The 20,481-nt window shown below is 43.6% G+C and overlaps 1 protein-coding gene across 1 annotated transcript in view; it reads right to left on the reverse strand.

Annotated features, from left to right (window-relative positions):
- Positions 1-20,481, reverse strand: part of PLB1 (phospholipase B1) — a 225,477-nt gene that overhangs the window by 42,717 nt on the left and 162,279 nt on the right. The window contains exons 40-44 of the mRNA XM_033937660.1: positions 19,969-20,073; positions 18,876-18,971; positions 13,191-13,262; positions 10,632-10,709; positions 5,349-5,409 (exon numbers count right to left, since the gene is read on the reverse strand). Coding sequence (XP_033793551.1) covers positions 5,349-5,409; positions 10,632-10,709; positions 13,191-13,262; positions 18,876-18,971; positions 19,969-20,073 — 412 coding nt within the window. The remainder of the gene's footprint in view (positions 1-5,348; positions 5,410-10,631; positions 10,710-13,190; positions 13,263-18,875; positions 18,972-19,968; positions 20,074-20,481) is intronic.

Below are 20,481 nucleotides of genomic sequence, written 5' to 3' on the forward strand. Positions count from 1 at the left end.
ATATAGAAGTAGAGAATGACACGATGACAAAATTCATCACCATTCTCGTCCCAGCGGATAACCACGGGAAACCATCTTCATGTCATTCTTTAAGGAGAGAGGGAAGAATCAGAGTACGAATGGCTATAACCACTGACCCTCAAGCTTTGCTTTGAAGAATACTGGTGTAGAAGGACCGAGGTTGAGATAGACACTACAGAATGACAGTCTCTGGTATCCAGAGCAGATATTGTGATGTCATAATGCCTCATTCCACCAGTGCCTAAGAACCAATCACATCAGTGATGTCACAATGGCTTCATTATCCTTGGCTCCCATAAGAATCAGAGTATGAATGGCCACAACCACTGACCCGCAAGCTTTGCTTTGAAGAATGCTGGTGTAGAAGGACTGAGGTTGAGAATGACAGTCTCTGGTATCCAGAGCAGATATTGTGATGTCATAATGCCTCATTCCACCAGTGCCTAAGAGCCAATCACATCAGTGATGTCACAATGGCTTCATTATCCTTGGCTCACATAAGCACAGCCACTGACCCGCAAGCTTTGCTTTGAAGAATGCTGGTGTAAAAGGACCGAGGTTGAAATAGACACTAGAAAATGACATGGGATTATATCCCGCGGTTATCCGCGGGGATGGGAACGGTGATGAATTTTGTCACCGTGTCATTCTCTATATAGGAGTCCCAGGTCTTCAGAAAAACGTTTTTTCCTCTTGAAGGATAAGCGGGCATGGCGCTGCTCCAAAAGCATCAAATTATGAAAGCAATTCCTACTGGTGAAGATTTAAAGAGGTACGGGGATAGGAAGGGAGGGCACAAATGTTGCGCGGAAGGATCATGGGGGTGCCATTGCCCTGGGTGCCCCTACCCCTGCTATGCCACTGACTGTAGGCAGTATTACTAATCATCAATTAGGCAAGTTTTGCTACTGTTAATCTGCACGTCTTCTATGCATGATTGATTGATTGATTTTAAAAATTGATATACCGTTTAAAACTAAGCGGTTTACATAATTTCCATACATAATATAAAAACATACACATGATAAAATAGACATGTGATAAAATAAACATGCAAACAATCCTCAGAAAGATATAATTTGGATACTAAAGATCGTGGATAATTTATCAGTTTTACTAGAGCTAGCTAGAAAAAGGCATCTACAAATAACTGGGTTTTAAGTAGTTTTCTGAACCTGCTCTTTTCACAGCAATTTCATATCTGACCCACCAAGAAGTTCCATAACTTAATTCCTGCACAACAGAAAGTCGACAAGTCCTCAGTAAAGCTAAATTCTCAGAATGATTCTGGGATGTTTCCACACAAGAACTGATGGCAAATCATCACTGCTTTACACTGGACTCTGAAGGCGACCGGAAGCCAATGCAATTTTTGGAGATGTATATTGATCGTGTTTTGTAACACACGTCGCATGCTGATTTGCCAGAACACAGGTGCGACATACTTAAACGGAAACTCCATTCATAATTCACGAATCTTAATATTATAAAATTTAAAAGGGACCCATATTTTCCCCCATGCAATTTAGCTGATTAACGAGCCAATTAGCCCCAGTGTTAACAATTATTGGTGCCAATTGGTAATCATTTGAATTTGCACACACAACTTTCCAGTCTATTCTATAGAGAGGTGTGGGTAAATTTTTACATGGGGATCTGAACAGGGGTATGGCCATGATAGGGGAATGGGCAGATCAGGGGCTTTTACAGAATTTGTGTGCAGTGTTATAGAACACAATAGATTTGTGTCTAATGTAGGGGAAAGGATTTATACCAGGTTTCAGTTGGTGTAAATCCTCATGCCCAAAATTCAGTACGGATCCCAGTGCTAACTGTTATTCAGTAAACGGCGTTCAACTCAGAGTGCTGTTTCTAAAAGAACGCTTCGGGCCTGATTCAATAAACAGCACCTAATTCGTAGGCACCGTTAAGCATGGTTGTCAATCATCTGCTAGGCAACATTTATAGAACCATGCCTACTGGCGCCTAAGGGGTCCTTTTATCAAGCTGCGCTAGCGGGGGTTAGCGCGTCAGGACATTTCATCACGCGCTAACCCCCGGTGGCCGGCTAAAAAAACTAACGCCGCGGGCTTGATAAAAGGACCCCTAAGTGGTCTTAAGCACTGGTTGGCATTGAAACCTTAGTTTTATACAAACAAGAAAAGAATGAGAGAAAAAATGTCATATAGATTCACAACTAATAAAATATAATAAACCAAGAGAATCCACTATTCAAATATAACAGTATCAGCTAATTTAAGCAATAATTTAATGATATCATTGTGTTCAGCATTAAGAATATTCAAAACTCAGAGGAAGGAACAAAAGAATTTCATAACATTTGCATTAGTCTATACCCTCAATCTGTATTCTCCAATGTCATGTACCCTCCTGGAAATGTCCAGCTCTCTTCTTATGTAATCACAAGCGGAATAAAAATCACTAATGTAATGTAATGTAATGTAATATCTCCATGAAAACAGTCATAAATAATCCTCTTGGTTTACTATACTCCCATTTAGGCCAAGATTTCCTTTGGACTAAATGAATGTACCTAAGTCAAATCACGATCAAAGTCCGCCCTGAATCCACCCCTACTTGCTGGTAGGCACCACGTGGTAGGCGCCTACCAGCTAATTCATTTTTAATGGCTTTTTAAATTTGTTTTTAATGGTGTTTTTAATTATCAGCACTGATTAAGCCAATTAAGAAAATTAAGCTAGGCGCCTAACTTTAGGCTTAGGGCACATTTTTGTTAGCATCCAAATTTGGGCCAAACGCAAGAGCCGCAAAGAAGAAATGTCACCAGCCCAGGCAGGATTCAATCAAATACGCCTTTATCAACAGTCTATTCAATAGGATAAAAAAATCAAGAAGTATACATTAAATTTAAAAACATGATATATAAAAGACATATATTCAACTCAAGAAAAGCATAACATGCAGATAAAAAGATGTAAATGAATAAATGTATTCATCCTAATACAATATACAAAACTAAAAACAGCATAAAATAAACTTCTAAAAGAAATGAAGCCAATATGCATAATGGATTAGACCCATGTATATGTGGCCTTGTTTAATGTGTAAAGTTAAACCCAGCATGAAAGAAACTTCTAAAGGAGATACACCATTTATAAGGCGAGATCATAGTGAAGAAACAATAATATTGCCATATAAAACAAATATGTGTCATGAGGAAAAGACCCACATAGGTTGGACCTTACAAGTGTGCTACAGTATAGTGAATGGCGGAGAGGTGAATAAGACACTTATAGCACCTGTGAAAGAAAAAAAAAACAACTGTGTATCTTGACTGTAAAAATGAAACGTCAATAATTGTTCAATAAACGCTATGCTTAGCAGAGTCACATATAAATCAAGATTTATAATTAATTCCAAATTCCTATGATACTGTGATATTTGGTATGGAAATGAGAGCAAAAAGTCAGATTTCTGCGAACAACAATAAATTATTACTTATAATGACTGGTGTTGCCATTCAGCAAATTACATATACAGTGGTGCCTCGCATAACGGACGCCTCGCACAGCGAACTCTGCGCATAACGAACTTTTTGTCTTGCTCCCTATAACGAACTTCGTTTCACACAACGAAGTCGCCCGAGGGGCCCGGGGGGGGGGCGGAACTACTCTCGCCGCTTCCTAATGTGAGCCGGGAACAGCAGCACCCTCCTGTCTGAATGCAGTGTTCCATCATCTCCCTCCACCTTACCTTAGATGCCGAGTTTTCCGGCTTTCTTTTTCGGCCAGCCACACACTTTCAAAGAGCAGCACATGCGCGCATGCTCTGTTGTTCAATCTTCTCCTCTGACGCAACCGGAAACCGGAAGTTGCAGGAGAGGAGAACATTGATCAACTCCAGCAGCTGCGCGTGCACAGCTTTTTGAAATCGTGCGGCTGGGTGAAAAAGAAAGCTGGCAAACTCTGCATATAAGGTGAGGTGGAGGGAGGGAAATGTAGGGCTGCAGAACGAATTATTTTGTTTTACATGTATTCTTATGGGAAAACGCGTTTCACACAACGAACTTTTCACATAACAAACTTGCTCCTGGAACGAATTAAGTTCGTTGTGTGAGGCACCACTGTAATTGGAAGGATTGGAGGAGATTAAATTATAACTTTTGGTGGAACTCTTTATGCCATATCTATAAAATGGAAAGATTTATTGCATTACAACGGGGATATTTCAGGAAATTTCAGGATGTGTGGAAACCATTAACAAAATATTGTAAAGATTGATTGAAATTGTTTCCCTTATGTTTATCAATTTTAGGTGTAGGGAGGGGGGGTATTTTATAATTACATGTTTTATATGATAATGGATTATATGGGAGGGAGGGACGGGAAAGGGGAAGGGATAAGAATTTATGTAATGTACCAATGATTGTTTGTAAGTGATGTATTTATTGTTAATGTGAATAAATATATTTAACACTTAATGTAATTTTGAAAATGAATAAAGAATTAAAAAAAAAAAAGATTTATAATTAATTATGAAGAGCCCACAATCTAAGACGAGAAAATCACACTAAAACTCTTTTAACTAACTTAAAAGCAATAAATACATGTCCCCATCCAATAAATACTAAAAAGTTGTTTGAAACCATTGAAAACTATGATAATCCAACAAATCTTTCAGAGCTCACTGTCAGTCTATAATTGAATATTAAAAGCAGGCTTAAGAAGAGTAATTATCAAACGATGTTTGGTTATATTGGTATATGCAAAGTTGCCAAGCGATTTAATGTCTTAAGTAACTTTTGCTAATACAAATTGAATAAATTCTACAGGCACACCTAAAAACATATGAAAATTACTTATGAATGTCTCATACTAAAACATGATGTTTATTCATTTCCATCTTTTTACCAGCATGTTATATTTTTTAAGTTGAATATATGCCTTTTATAAATCATGTTTTAAATTTAACGTATACTTCTTGGTTTTTTTATGTTATTGATAGACTGTTAATAAAGGCGTTATTTCGCCGAATCCCTGGCAATGTCAAGTCTCCATTAGTGTTACACATAAAGATCATTTGATTGAATCCTGTCTGGGCTGGTGACATCTCTTCTTTGCGACTCCTGCATTTGGATCTTCATTTCCAACGTAGAGGTGCCAATTGGGTTCCACTTTTATCGAAATTTGGGCACCATTTATTGAATTTAGTCCACAATGACACCACCATGATGAGCTAAACTTGTCCTCTCTATCAAAGAGTTTTACAAATCAAACTATGTCTTCCTTTTCAAACAAACAAACTGTTCATTTGCAAACATCTTTGCTTAAGAAATGTACTCTTACCTGATGTGGGAATACTCTCGGAGGGGCCACTATGAGGACATGACAGGTCACTGCCCCAGTTCTTAAAGAGAATGAGCAAAGAAAGTGTGGATAAGACACAGAGAACATTCTAAGCGTATATTTTCAATGAAACTGAAAGGAAATCCTTTCCATTCAGAAGAGGCATTTTCTCTAGCCTCCTACTCCCATTTGATCTGACCTGAATGTCCCTTGAATCTTCTGCCCTCTGGCTCAAATTCTACCGCTGCCTAATTTAATTGTTTTAATTGGGGTTAATGAGCACGGTAATTAACCACATCATTTAAAACCAATTAAAAAGACATTTTACAAAATGTAGGCTGGTGTCTACACAAAAGGACGCCATAATCACATCTACGGAGGTGCCAAACATCAAAGTAGACATGGTTTCTGCCAGAAAAGACCTTAAGTGCCATTAGGCTCCTCTGTAGATGCGATTCTGGCCTACATTACTGGTGCCTATTTTAGACATAAGCCATGATTCTCTTAATGGCACCTACACGTGATTGGCACGCGGATGGCGCCATGTTTGGAGCCGTTACTAGAATCCAGCCCTCTGTGTTCACTTTGTATGCAGAGGTGGATTATAAGATTTGCAAATCACAGTTCGTGATTCATGACTTTGTGGCATGTGAGAAGTTCAACTACCGCCCTCCCTTCTCTATCATGATCATAATGAAAGATTATGGGGTTGATATTCAAAAGGGTTTAACTGGGCAGGAGAGGCTCTTGCCTAATTAGACTCCGGCTGAGATAGCTGGACACCAATCAAATCAGAAGTGCATAACTGGGTAGGTGCCACTGAATATCACCACCAACTGGACATCCCCTAACTGGCATGATTAGAAGTGGGCTGGGGGGGTGGAGTTAGGATGGAGCACCAATTTAGCTGGTTGGTGGCAATATTCAGTCCACTAACCGGCTCAGTAAGTAAAGTTAGGATCACAAAACAGCTGTTCTAACTTTATGTGCTGAGTTAATAAGGCATTGGTCTGAATATTGGCCAGTGCTCAGCTGACTTCTGGGTCACTGCACATAACCAGATATTCAGTGCAGGGCCAGATATTCAACGCAGGGAGCCATGCGTGTCCTGGTATTGAATATCCAGGGCTAGGTCTGACTGTAGCTGGAAGCAGTTTGCAAGCCGCTTACCAGGGTTGCCAGATTTTACTATAGTAAAATTTGGACCCCACCCTAGACCCGCCTCCAGGCCCGCCCAGTTCCACCCATCCCCGCCCTTTTATGCCCCAGTCCCGCCTCCACTGCTTGCTCTCATCAGACAGGAGGAAATCCACACATATGCGGATGCCAAGCAATGATGTCACACGTAAACGTGCGTAATATCATCATGTGGCATCTGCAAATGCACGGATTTCCTCCTACCTGACGTGATTTGGAGGAGGTTTTTCAAAACCTGTTTTGAAAAGCCGTCTGGACCCCCGGACATATCCTCAAAAGGAGGACAGGTCCAAGGAAATCTGGACATCTAGTAACCTTACTGCTTGCCATCATGGGCTGAATAGTTCTCCCCCTCCCCAATTTCAAAGTTCATTATATATTGCAAAGGTGAACAAAGTCCCCTCTCTGGGAAGAAGGCTTCCATCTGTGTCACATGTAAAAATTTTATTTGAAGACAAGGTTCTTTAGCACAATCGGGGGTTGCCACAGCCTAGGATTGATGTTTTCGTGAATCTTTTTTTTTTTTTTAATTATTTCTTTATTGATTTTTAAACGTACAATAAGTGCATCAATATAATATAACAAATAGATCATAAATATATCACTTAATAGTCATCAAGAGTACACATAAAATGCTATTAACCCCCACTCTCCCCAACCCTTCCTATTATATAATCAAATACAATGTACAATCTTAAATAATAAAATGCTAGCTGCGCATGCGCACTTGCCTCGCGTGTTCTCTGATCCCTTTTCTGTTGGGATGTGGCAAGACAAGTGCGCATGCGCGCCCTTCCCTGCTCTCCACCTCACAATACAGACCGCACCATGCCGCCCCTTCACAACGGCTGCCACAAGCCGCTGAGCGCACCCGAGGGCAGAGACAGCCCACGCGCTCGGTGGACGGAGCGTGAGGACGGCCGCCCGACCGCAAACTGTAAATTCAAACTCCTGCCGCGGCTTGCCCCCGAGGACAGCAGCCCTTCATTGACTGCCAGTGACCTGTTCAGCTACTCTCTAGAAACCTTCCCGCGGTCCCGACTCCAGCAGCACTGTACACACACTGCTTCGGGGCCTTCTACTGCCCTGATTTACTCTGCCACAGAAGCAGAGCAAATCAGGGCAGTAGAAGGCCCCGAAGCAGCGTGTGTACAGTGCTGCAGACGCTGCTTGTGTAGCAGGTTTGTCGGGACCGCGGGAAGGGAAGGGGGGGGGGCGGAAAGGGACTAAGGGAGCCAACCAGACCGCGGGAAGGGAAATGGGGGGGGGGTAGGGGAAATGCTGCTGCTGCACAGGAAAGTAGTGTTGGGGGAGGGAAATGGAGAGGGAGGGAATGCTGGTAATATACATTAAAAAAAACAACCAAAACAACAACTTACTCTGTGAAACTTAAGGAGCAATAGAGAAAGATTGAAAGAAAGAAAAAATTAAAAGGAGAGAGACACAGAAAAAAAAAAAATCCACATACATCAGCCAAAGAGACAAACACCAAAACAAACACAGGGCAGGGAAGCGCCAAAGAAAAAGACTTCAGCCGCTCGCCGCTCAATGGAACCAGGCAGCCATTCACGCGAGGGAGGGCAACAGAATGAAAAAAAGGTAACGTGAAGGGAGAAGCTGGGCCTGCCTGCGGGGAACACAATAAGGGAAGGGGGGAGGCCCTTGGAGCAGGCCACATCATGGTAAGAGTAGGGAAGGGGGTGGGGGAAAATGCTGCTACTGCTGCACAGGGACCTGGAGGGGGAGGGAAATGCGAGCAGGAAGAGGTGATGATGGACAGGGGGGAAAAAAGGGAGGGAGACTTATTGCTGGACAGGGGGAACAGGAAGAGGTGATGATGGACACGGGGGGGGGGAATGAAGGGAGGCCTTCTGCTGGACCGGGGGAGCAGGACGAGGTGCTGATGGACAGGCGGGAGGTAAAAGAAAGGGAGAAGGGCTGCTGCTGGATAAGGGGAGCAGTGAAGGGGTGGTAGTGGACACAGGGGAGATAAAAAGAAGGGAGAATGGACAGGAAAAAGCGGCTAAGGAGACAGAGAGAGAAAGAAATAAAGACAGACACACATATATTCTAGCACCCGTTAATGTAACGGGCTATAAAGCTAGTATACATTAATAAAATTATAAAATTATCCCCCCTCCCCCCTCGTAATTGAATCTGTAAATCAAGGGAAAAGAATCATTCAATCATTGCAATATTTTGTTAATGGCTCCCACACATCTTGAAATTTTCTAAAACACCCTCGCTGTATTGCAATATATCTTTCCATTTTATATATATGACATAGGGAATTCCACCAAAAATTATAGTTTAGTCTACTCCAGTTTTTCCAATTGTATGTAATTTGTTGAATGGCAACCCCGGTCATTATAAGTAATAATTTGTTATTATTTGAAGAAATTTGACTTTTTGCTCTCATTGCCATACCAGTCACGTGTTGCCGCAACGTACCATTTTTTTCTACCGCTTCTCTGCTCAGCTGGCCCTTGTTGAGAGTTTCAGCAGAAAGGCCAAAGAATTGATCAATGTGGAAATTATACCTTACCCACTCTTCTAAAAGTAGTCCTTCTAGAAAAGGGTGCAGGTATATGACACGGACTACAACAGTAAACACTGCAGTGCTCATGTGGTCTGCCCAGAATTCTTTCCTGACGCTTTACCACCGTCTACTTTCAGTACCCTGCAACTAAACATTCTCTGTGTTTGCCTCTGGCTTTCTTGAAGTCAGCTCTGTTTTGAAGAGGTGGAATCATTAAACCAGCTATTTTCTTCTGCCTCTTCATGAATCTGCTGGTTGTAGGAGATCTCTTTTCAGGGTTAGAGAGCCCGAGTTATGGAATGCTCTGTCTTGAGAAACTTGTGCTCTCATTAGAGAATGACACGGTGACAAAATTCATCACCGTTCCCATCTCCACGGATAACCTCGGGAAATAATCCCATGTCATTTTCTAGTGTCTATTTCAACCTCAGTCCTTCTACACCAGCATTCTTCAAAGCAAAGCTTGTGGGTCAGTGGTTGTGCTCATTCATACTCTGATTCTTATGTGAGCCAAGGATAATGAAGCCATTGTGACATCACTGATGAGGTTGGCTCTTAGGCATTGGTGGAATGAGGCATTATGACATCACAATATCTGCTCTGGATACCAGAGACTGTCATTCTGTAGTGTCTGTTTCAACCTCAGTCCTTCTACACCAGCATTCCTCAAAGCAAAGCTTGCGGGGCAGTGGTTGTGGCCATTCGTACTCTGATTCTTCCCTCTCTCCTTAAAGAATGACATGAAGATGGTTTCCCGCGGTTATCCGCGGGGACAGGAACGGTGATGAATTTTGTCACCGTGTCATTCTCTAGCTCTCACGTCTGCATTTGGCATTTCTTCTTGAGGAGTTTTGACTTTGATTATGTTTTTTATGTTGTACAGATTTATTTTATAATTAATATTTCATTACTTATTTTGTATTTTTAATCATCTCTTATTTATGGATTTATTTGGTTTTTATTTTATTATTTTGATTTGTCTATGTATTGTATATCCTTTTAGCACCCCTAGATCTTTGGATAGGGTAGACTATAAGTACTGTAAATAAATAAATACATTTAGGTCCTTACATCTCATTTAGGTGCAGATTTAGTAATATTTTGTTAACTTTGCGCACCGACATTGCAGAGCAGACAAATCGGCGTAAGACCCCAGTGTGCCGCCTAAAAAGTGACTTTTAAAGAGCTCCGACGTGGGGTGTGAGTTGGGAACCCCCCCAGTTTACTTCATACTCTTCGCGCTGCCATGGGGGGGGGGTTTGGGGGGATGGAACCCTCCATTATAGAGTAAACTTAACTTTTTCCCGATTTTTAGGAAAAAGTTAAGTTTTCTCTATAATGGGGGGGGGGTTTGCACCCCCCACGCCTCCCCAACGGCAGCACGAAGAGTATGAAGTAAAGTGGGGGGTTCCCCCCACACCCCCATCGTAGCTTTTTTAAAGTAACTTTTTAGGCGGCGCACTGGGGTCTTCTGCCGAATTGTCTGCGCTGTAATGTCGGCACGTCGAAGTCTCACGCACTTTTGTCCCATCACCGTTGATAATTACCTCTATTGGCTTCTGGGTGGGCAGCAGGCCAGAATAAGAGTAGTTACTGTTCTTGTACGTTCTTAAGAAAGGATCATTCTTCAAGGAAAAAAGAATTATTCAATAAGTGAAATTATAAAATACTAAAACTTTGCTACAAAATACATGCCCTGTGTACAGAGTTGAGGGTAATATATTACTAACTAACCCCACCCCCCCTTTTACAAAACTGCACTAGTGGCTGCTGCTGTGGTAACTACCCCGAAGCCCATAGAGATTTAAAGGGCTTCAAGGCTTTTGCTGCATGGCAGCTTCTAGCGTGACTTTGTAAAATGGGAGGGTATATATTATTGGTAATACAGTGGTACCTCGGTTTACGAGTGCACCAGTTTGCAAGTGTTATGCAAGATGAGCAAAACATTCGCAAAATCGGCGCCTTGGAAACCGAGCGCACCTCGATTTGTGAGCACCCCCCGCGAACCGGCACCCTCCTCCCCGCGATCCGGCATCCCCCCCGCCGCCATCGGGCACCCCCCTCCGCCGTGACCTGAGATCCCCAACCCACCAGAACCCTCTTCTTACTTTAGTGTAGCCTCCGCACCGGCACCGGCACTGGCACCAGCATGTTCTGTGCGTTGGTGCTGGTGACCGAAGATCTGCCTCCTGTGCTGGGCCTTGAGCATGTGCGCATGCTCAAGGCCTGAGAATTCTTGAGAGAATGTGAGCTCTCAGGCCTTGAGCATGCGGACATGCTCAAGGCTCAGCACAGGAGGCAGATTTTCGGGCACCGGCACCAACGCACAGGACATGCTGGTGCCGGTGCCAGTGCGGAGGCTACACTAAAGTAAGAAGAGGGTTCGGGTGGGTTGGGGGTCCTCAGGTTGCAGCGGGGGGTGGTGGTGCCCGATGGCTGCGGGGGGTTGCCGGATCGCGGGGGGGGGGCCTTCGGGGGTTACAATGCCGGTTCTCGTGGGGGGGGGAGCAGCGCTGCTGGCCTCGGGGGGGGGGGGAGGGTGGGGGATGGGACCCTATCAAAGCGAGTTTCCATTATTTCCTATGGGGAAACTCGCTTTGATAAACGAGCATTTTGGATTACGAGCATGCTCCTGGAACGGATTATGCTCGTAATCCAAGGTACCACTGTATATTACTTTTACAAGTAATATAATTATTTTTCATAGTAATCTTCCTAGACTAGTAACTGTAACATATTCCTGTTTCATAATGAAACTAGTGACTGTTTTATATTAAACTAAACTAAACTAAACTAAACCTTGGGTTTATATACCGCACCATCTCCACGAATGCGGAGCTCGGCACGGTTTACAGGAAGAAAGATGAGAGAGGAACTACAGTGGAGAGATTAAAGAGTTAGGTGTAAAGGGGGGAAGGTGAGAGGCCTAAGAGGGGGGAAGTGTTACAGTTTTGAGAATAGCCAGGTTTTTAGGTGTTTGCGGAAGAGTTGGAGGGAGCTTGAGGTTCGGAGTGGGGAGGTGAGGTTATTCCAGATCTCAGTGATTCTAAAGGGGAGGGATGACTCAAGTTTGCCTACATGGGAAATACCTTTTATGGAAGGGAAGGATAGTTTAAAAATTTGGGAGGATCTGGAGGAAGTAGGGGTTGGGGAGTTCCAGGATAGAGGGATAATGGCAGGAAGGATGCCATGTGGGATCTTGTAGGCCAGACACGCACATTTGAAGTGGATCCTGGGGATTACTGGGAGCCAATGGAGCTTAGACAGGAGTGGTGAGACGTGATCAAATTTGCTTTTCGCGAAAACTTTTGGCAAGTAACTGACCCAACACTGGAGGCCTAAGGAGCAGGAGGGACTGGGCACCCTTCCTGCTCCCAACATTTTTAAAGGTATGGGGGGGGGGAGGGGGGGTGCGGCCGGCCGGCCAGGCCTGACCAGGGGTGGGTCGGTCGGGGGTGCGGTGGGCCAGTGGGGGAAATAGTAGAGATGGCAGGAGGGAGTGGGAACCCTTCTGCCATAAATTTAAAAGCGGGGTTGATTTTTTGGTTTGGGGAGGGAGAGGGGAAAGGGCACTTGTTGGGAGAGGGAGGGGGGGTTAATTTTTTTAAAATCGGGCTGATATTTTGCATGTGTAAAACACGCAAAATATCTGCCCGATTTAAAAAATTTTTAAAAAGCTGACAGAAGCCCTGACAGCAGTGACAGGAGGCTGCTTCTCCTGTGCCTATTGTCAGGGCTCTAGCGATCCGTGCAGTCGGTTGGGGGCATGCCTCTGATTGCCCCCATTTGCACGCAGATGGTTGGTGAATCGGTCAGCCTGCCTCCAATTGCACACAGATCGCACACGGATCGGAGGGTTAGTGAATCTGCCCAGACATGGGCAACTCTGGTCCTCGAGAGCCGGAATCCAATCGGGTTTTCAGGATTTCCCCGATGAATATGCATGAGATCTATTTGCATGCATTGCTTTCAATGCATATTCATCGGGGAAATCCTGAAAACCCGATTGGATTCCGGCCCTCGAGGACCGGAGTTGCCCACCCCTGATCTAGCCCATAGTGGAACACACCCCCCCCACAAAAAAAACCAATAGAAAACCTATTCACCTGAGTCGGGCAGCCAAGGGTAAGATTAGCTGAGAAATGCAAGTTATCCGTTTTCTTGCCTAAAGGTTGAAGCTAGAAGAAAGAAAACGGCTTTGTTAATGGGGTATAAGAGATAGTAACCCTGGAATTTTCTCTCATTTTCAAATACAGTGTGAAAATAACTGAGGGGTCCTTTTACTAAGCTGTGCAACCTTATGTGAGTCTTTCCCATGCGCTAAGCCCATTTCTAGTGCAGCTCTCAAAAAGGGCTTTTTTCTATTTGCTTAATTTTTGGCCATGCACTAATGTTAGCATTAGTGCATGGCCATTAAAAAAAAAATTACCGCAGGAGCACTTACTACCTCCTACACAGGGGGGCGCCAAAGGCTCTCACATTGTAAGCATGCTAATTTGGATTGGTAATGGAGATGTGCTAGTTGATTAGTGCATCCATGCCCAATCTCTACCCGACATGCCCCCTCCTCCCCCCCCCAAATTACAAAAAAGTAATTACCACATGCTTAGCACACAGAAATGCCAAAACTAGCATGGAACGCTTTAGCGGGTCCTGTATTTGGCCAGTTTTGCTGAATTAACCCCCCCACACACACTTTTTACAAAATTGTGAAAGTGGTTTTTAGCGGGTGGTTGGCATGCTGAATGCTGTGCACTGCTCCGACGCTCATAGAAACTATGAGTGTCGGAGCAATGCACAGCATTCAGGGTGCCAGCCGGTGCTAAAAACCACTTTTGTGGTTCTGTAAAAGGGGGGGGGGGGAGGGGTAAGTGCACCTTAGCGCTTAACACAGCTTTGTAAAAGGGTTCTGAATGAAAATCCGCATTGTAAACCCATTCCAGCACTCACTCTCACACACACACACACACACACACATACTCATATGCACAATTTTGTGGCCATAAATTTTTTTATGCAATATTCATTTCATTGCACATCGATCATTACACAGAAGCAACCATACACACATGTACACTCTTTCACATGCACTACAAACACACTCCCTCATACACACACACATCAAGTACACCACAATGATGTGGCCACAGGAATTATAAGTCTCGGGCTGACTAACATCCACACATCCATACCACTGAAGTTTTTTTTTTTTTAAATTTAAAGTACAGTAAATCCCTGCAAATTCGTGGTTCATGAATCGCAGACTCAGTAATTCGCGGTATTTTCTGACCACCACTTCCTTGTACTAAAGTCTTGGTTACACCAATCAGGAGCTGCTTTGACATGCTATCTGGCGTGTCAAAGCAGCTTCTGATTGGTGCAGCCTGACTTTAGTAACAGGAAGAGGCGGTTGGAGCATACCGCGAGTGATTTTCTGCACCCGCCGGCACCCTAGCTGCTCTCTCCTGCCTTTTGACTGGCGAAAAACCGTATTCGCGGTCTTTCAAAATTCGCAGGGGTTCTGTTCTGTAATATGCAGAAATAAAAGAGACACATAAAGGTAAAAAATAATACCTTTCTATTGGACTAACTTGATGTAGTTTAAGATTAGCTTTCAAAGGTACTACTGCTACTACTATTAATTATTTCTATAGGGCTACCAGATGCACGCAGCACTGCACAGAGTCACAAAGAAGAAGATGATGGAATTTTCTGATCTGAGGAAGAAGGGGGTTACCTTCGAAAGCCAATCATAAACTATATCAAGTTAGTCTAATAAAAAAGATATTATTTTTTCCCTTATGTTTTTGTTTTATTTCTACATCTTACCTTGAAGAGTGGACTAACATGGCCACTTTTTTATTTCAAAAGTTTTTGAAGGGATGAGTATGAATTGTTTATTATGATTTTGAATTTACACTGTATTTATTGGCTTGAATTGTCCATTGTATTCCACACTAAACCTCTGGGTAAGATGTGGCCAATAAGTCCCTTGGACTGCACATAAAGGAGTCAGTTCTATAACTGGGTGTCCTCTTTTTAGGTGCCTCAATGTTGTGCAGTGATATCCTATTTTATAATGGCATCTGGATGCTAAGATTCCATGACAGAACACTAGTGCGACCCAGCACCGACATGTCTAACACTTACACACCTGCCATAGACCTAACATAGTAAATGATGGCAGTGGCATACCTAGCATATATGACACCCGGGGCCCATCATTTTTTGACACCCCCCCCATCTATATGAAAAATATGATTTTTAGTAACAATCCACATATCACACAAGAGTGTACCTAGGAAAAGGCAGCATCTTAAACACTGCAGTGAGCACTAGAACACCAACACATACATTGTAAAACTAAACAAGCCAGATCCTGCACAGTCAATTGATCCTGTACAGTCGATGCTATCAGAAAGCCATGTCTCTTTCATACACACAGACAGATACACCCTCGCCCAATATGGAATAATCACAAACTAAAAATAGAAATATGTAGACAAAAGTTAAACTGAACCGCCAAGAAACCAGACTCTGCATACAATGCAACACCACAAAAACAGTAATACATGTCCCCTAATACTGTGCAAAATATAAAGACATTAGATGTAAATTTGAAAAAAACTGATACATAACAATCACCACTTTACAAATTAATAAATAAAAATATTAACAAATATAAATAAAACAAATAATGAGAAATAAGAAAATACCATTTTATTGGACTAATCCCCGTAAGCTCAGTCCCCATCCCCGCAAACCACCTGATTCCATCCACACAAATCTTGAATTGTTTTATATTGAACTTATTATATTAAAGTATAAAAAGAAACAATATTCTGTACAATTGTCAATTTATAAATCAGCGTCTTCTCCCCACTCTCTCTTCCCCATTTCCCTTCAGCGTCCTCAGCCCACTCTCTCTCCACTTTCCTTCAGCGCACGCACATAAAAACAAGCAAGTAATTTTATATCATTTTCATTCTATTCATTCATAGAAATTAAAGTCTAAATAATGCCAGTCACATAATAAAACATGATTTTACAAAAATAATTCCCTGCACAGTCAAGCCTGCAAGGATTACTAGATGTCTTTCAGCAGCTCCCCTCCCTCCCTCCCCCTTACCTTCGTTGCCAAGTCAAAATGATCTACCAACAATAAAATTTTAAAAACACAAAGCACACTGTACGCAAAGAAAATGCTAATAATCATTTATATTCCGCGGTTTTTCAAAGAGGTCAAGGCAGGTGACTTTATGCAATGTCACCTCAGTAACAACTATACAAAAATAGACAAATATACCCCCTCCCTTTTTACTAAACAGCGATAGCGGTTTTTACACAGGGAGCTGCGCTGAATGCCCCACGCTGCTCTCGATGCTCATATGCTCCCTGCGCTAAAAACCGCTATTGCGGTTTAGTAAAAGGGAGCCATAGTGCAAAATATAGACAGCATATATAAATTCTCAAAATGGACACATTTTGATCACTAAATGGAAAATAAAATCATTTTTCCTACCTTTGGTAATTTCATCAGTCTCTGGTTGCACTTTATTCTTCTGACTGTGCATCCAATATTTCTTCCCTTCTTTCAGCTCCTGTATGCTTCCTCTCCTCCAGACCTCATTCCCTCCCCAAACTTTTTCTTTATTTCACCCTGCCCCCTTCTTTCTTTCTCTCTCCATGCCCCCTTTCTTTCTGTATGTCTGTCTTTCTCTCTCTCTCCGTGCCCCATTTCTTTCTTTCTTTTACCCTACCCCTTCTTTCTTTCTCTCTCCATGCCTCCTTTCTTTCTCTATGTCTGTCTTTCTCTCTCTGTGCCCCATTTCTTTCTTTCTCTCTCCATGCCCCCTTTCTTTCTCTATGTCTGTCTGTCTCTCTCTCCGTGCCCCATTTCTTTCTTTCTTTCACCCTGCCCCCTTCTTTCTTTCTCTCTCCATGCCCCCTTTCTTTCTCTATGTCTGTCTCTCTCTCTCTCCGTGCCCCCATTTCTTTCTTTCTTTCACCCTGCCCCCTTCTTTCTTTCTCTCTCCATGCCCCCTTTCTTTCTGTATGTCTGTCTTTCTCTCTCTCTCTCCGAGCCCCATTTCTTTCTTTCTTTCACCCTGCCCCCTTCTTTCTTTCTCTCTCCATGCCTCCTTTCTTTCTCTATGTCTGTCTTTCTCTCACTCCGCGCCCCATTTTTTTCTTTCTTTCTTTGTTTCACCCTGCCCCCTTTCTTTCTTTCTGGCTCCCTGTCCCCCCCCCTTTCTTTCTTTCTTTCTTTCTCCCTGCCCTCCCCATGCCACCGCCATTGGGAAACATGCTGCTGCCACCGCCGCAGGGGAAAGGCTGCCACTGCCGCCATCGGGAACAGGCTGGCGCCGAGTTCACCCTCCCTGCTTTTCTTCCCCACGGGGCTGACCAACTCTCGCCGCCCAACATCAATTCTAACAATTGGCTGGCCCAGAACGTCCTCTCCGACGTCAGAATTGACGTCGGGTGGTGAGAATTGGTCGGCCCCGTGGGGAAGAAAAGCAGGGAGGGAGAACTCGGTGCCCTGAACCCCACCAAACACTCCCCGACTTCAACCCTGTCACTTCCTGATACCACAACATCCCCCTGAAACTCCCCATCTCCACCCTGACACCCTCAAGATCCCCCTGACATTCCCCAACTCCACCCCAACACCCCCAAGATCCCCCTGCCAGCCCTCGAACCCTCCCAAACGCCCACATACATTTATCTGATGGCTGGAAAGAGGGATGGGAACTCCTTCCTGCCGGCAGGCCCACCACTGCAAAATAGATGGCCTTCCCCTTCCCGGTGCATTCTAGGATGCACTGGGGAGAGGCCTAAGGCCCTGACTGGCTCAGATGCCTAAGGCCCCTCCCATAAGAGGGCTAACTAAAGTCTTAGGCCTCCTTCCTAGTGCATCCTGAGATGCACTGGGAGTTTTCTAAGACTCCGATTGGCCAGATACCTAAAGCCAGGGGTGGAAGGGAGTGGGCATCCATCTTGCCAGGGGATGCTTCAGAGGGTGGTGGCAGGAGGGAGTGGGCATTTCTCCTGCCTTGGATTGTGTCAGGAGGGTTCGTCATTGTGGCAGGAGGAATTGGGCACTCCTCTTGCCATGGGAATTGGTGGTGGTGGGGGGCTTCAGGGGTTCCAGCAGGAGGAAGTGGGCATTCTTCCTCCCGGCCGACTTTGCGGGGGGGGGGGGGGGGTCCCTGCTGCAGCCGCTAAACTGATTGCGGCAGGGAGATTCCCTTGCTGCGATCAGCTCAGCAGCTGCGTCTATTTGAAATGCAGACCAGCATCTTGCTGGCTTACATTTCAGGCATTTTTTATGGCCCTAGAGAGATGTCTAGAGCCGCATAAGTTCACCTAAGGCCACTTCTGGGTGAAACTTCTGGCCGTACACGTCTCCCTAGGCTTGTGAAAACACCTACAGTGTCCCGATTGGCTGGTTAGACAGCGGTAGGACGCCTACCGCTGCCTACAATCGGGACGCCATTTATAGAATTTGCCCCTTCATATCAGTTGTTATTTGCTAAAGTTGATGGAAAGTCCAGTTATTAGTCTCCTAAAGGCCTAGTGAAAGAAAACAAACCAGACTGCCTTCTCCAAACTCATTTCTAATATTAATCCTATTAAATATAATCCACCAGACCTGTACATGAGCACATACACTCACATGCAGCACACAAATGATTCTACACACTAATAAACATACCACCCATACACACATCTTTCCAATTCTGTTTGATCAGCCCACTACACATACATTTGCCCTGTAGCAGCCCTACCATATTGTTCCAGAAAGCCCTTGAGAACTGAGAATGGGACTTCTGACTCAAGTGAAAACAGTCGGGAGCAAAGAATGAGACATCTGGTCGCCCATCCTAAAGAGAGATAACGAAATAGGAAGGTGTTATTGGAATACAGGAGAACTGCCTACATATACTGAACATTTCCACTATGGCTGTGAAATGAGGTGATCCGCACCCGTAAGAGCATGCATATCCTCACATAGAAACTTCCGGTAACAATGGTGAATATGCCCACATAAACCACAAGGGACGGAACTGCTTCTATAGAGAAATGAAGGAAGAAACACAAGATGCTACAAGTAGTTGAGTTTCCAAGATGGTCCTATGACTAGAACCTAAAATTAACAATGAAAACGTCTTCTTCTGTCCGTATCAGACAATTAACTGAGCAAAACTGTTGAGAGTTTTCTTTTACCTTGGGCGAACTTCCCAGAGCTGGCCGAGGATTAGACATGTACCCCTTAAAGGAGCTTTATTAGCACCTGGGGATGTTGATTTGTCCCTTTTGGGATTTTGAGGCCAATTATTTAACTTCTAGTTTTGCTCAGTTAACTGTCTGATATGGATAGAAGAAGACATTTTCATTGCTAATCTTAGTGTATAATTCATGTCCCTTAGTGTTTTTTTTGCTACTTCAGCTTGTCTGCGGTGTTCTTTGCTCACATGTTTAAAGACAATAGACTGTTTTCAGTCCAATTCTTTATATGTGAGTTTGCAAACCATTGGACCCCTGATGAAGGCGTGTTCACTGAAACATGGACCGTGTAGGGTCCGGTTGGATTTTTATCACTGTATTTTTTATCATTGTACTTTTTAAATTGAATTTTCATGTTTTTATATGTCAGTGTATAATAAATTATCTCCAGAACATCTGTATCCACAGTTTTTTATTTTTGTTTTCATCGATTTATTGTTTTTGCTGTGGATTATTGGGTCTCCCCATTTTTCTTTGTTGTAATTCACGTCTTTTCCCACTATTTTTTGATTATATTGTGATATACCTATAAATATAACAACAGAGAAGAGACAGTTCTAGCAACTGAGAAGCAGTACCGTGTAGCTAGTCTACCTGAAGATGTACAATCTGTAGGGTGCTGGAGAAGGGCTGTAGTACCACTGTGAAATCTTCCCGGCTGTCATACCGTCCAGAGTCGATCAACTTCCAAGTGTTGTGCTGTAGGATACAGAGGTACAACATAAGCCTCCTGTGAACCTCTCTGTCCCATAATAATATCCAAATGTTCCCCTCCCCCTCCAGTACTTTATATGGGGTTGTCACCTTACTCCAAACTATCTAAGGAAAGGGACACAAACAATCACAAAACCACCTCAAAATGCGCCCTAAATAGAACACTCAAGGGTTTTTTGGGACACTGCAAGGCCACCCATACATCACACATACACCCACAATCTGAAAAAGATGAAGACACCTTACCTCAGGCCAACCAAACTGGGTGATCCGTCCTAGTTTTGCACCGTGACATACATGAAACTGCCATTCTAAATGTTGTTAAGCAAATCAGAGCATAGTTTTGTATTTACACTCAAAAGTAGCGGGCTGCGGGCATACACATGTAAGTTG

This window comes from Geotrypetes seraphini, chromosome 3 (assembly GCF_902459505.1).
Source record: "Geotrypetes seraphini chromosome 3, aGeoSer1.1, whole genome shotgun sequence".
Taxonomy (NCBI): Eukaryota; Metazoa; Chordata; class Amphibia; order Gymnophiona; family Dermophiidae; genus Geotrypetes; species Geotrypetes seraphini.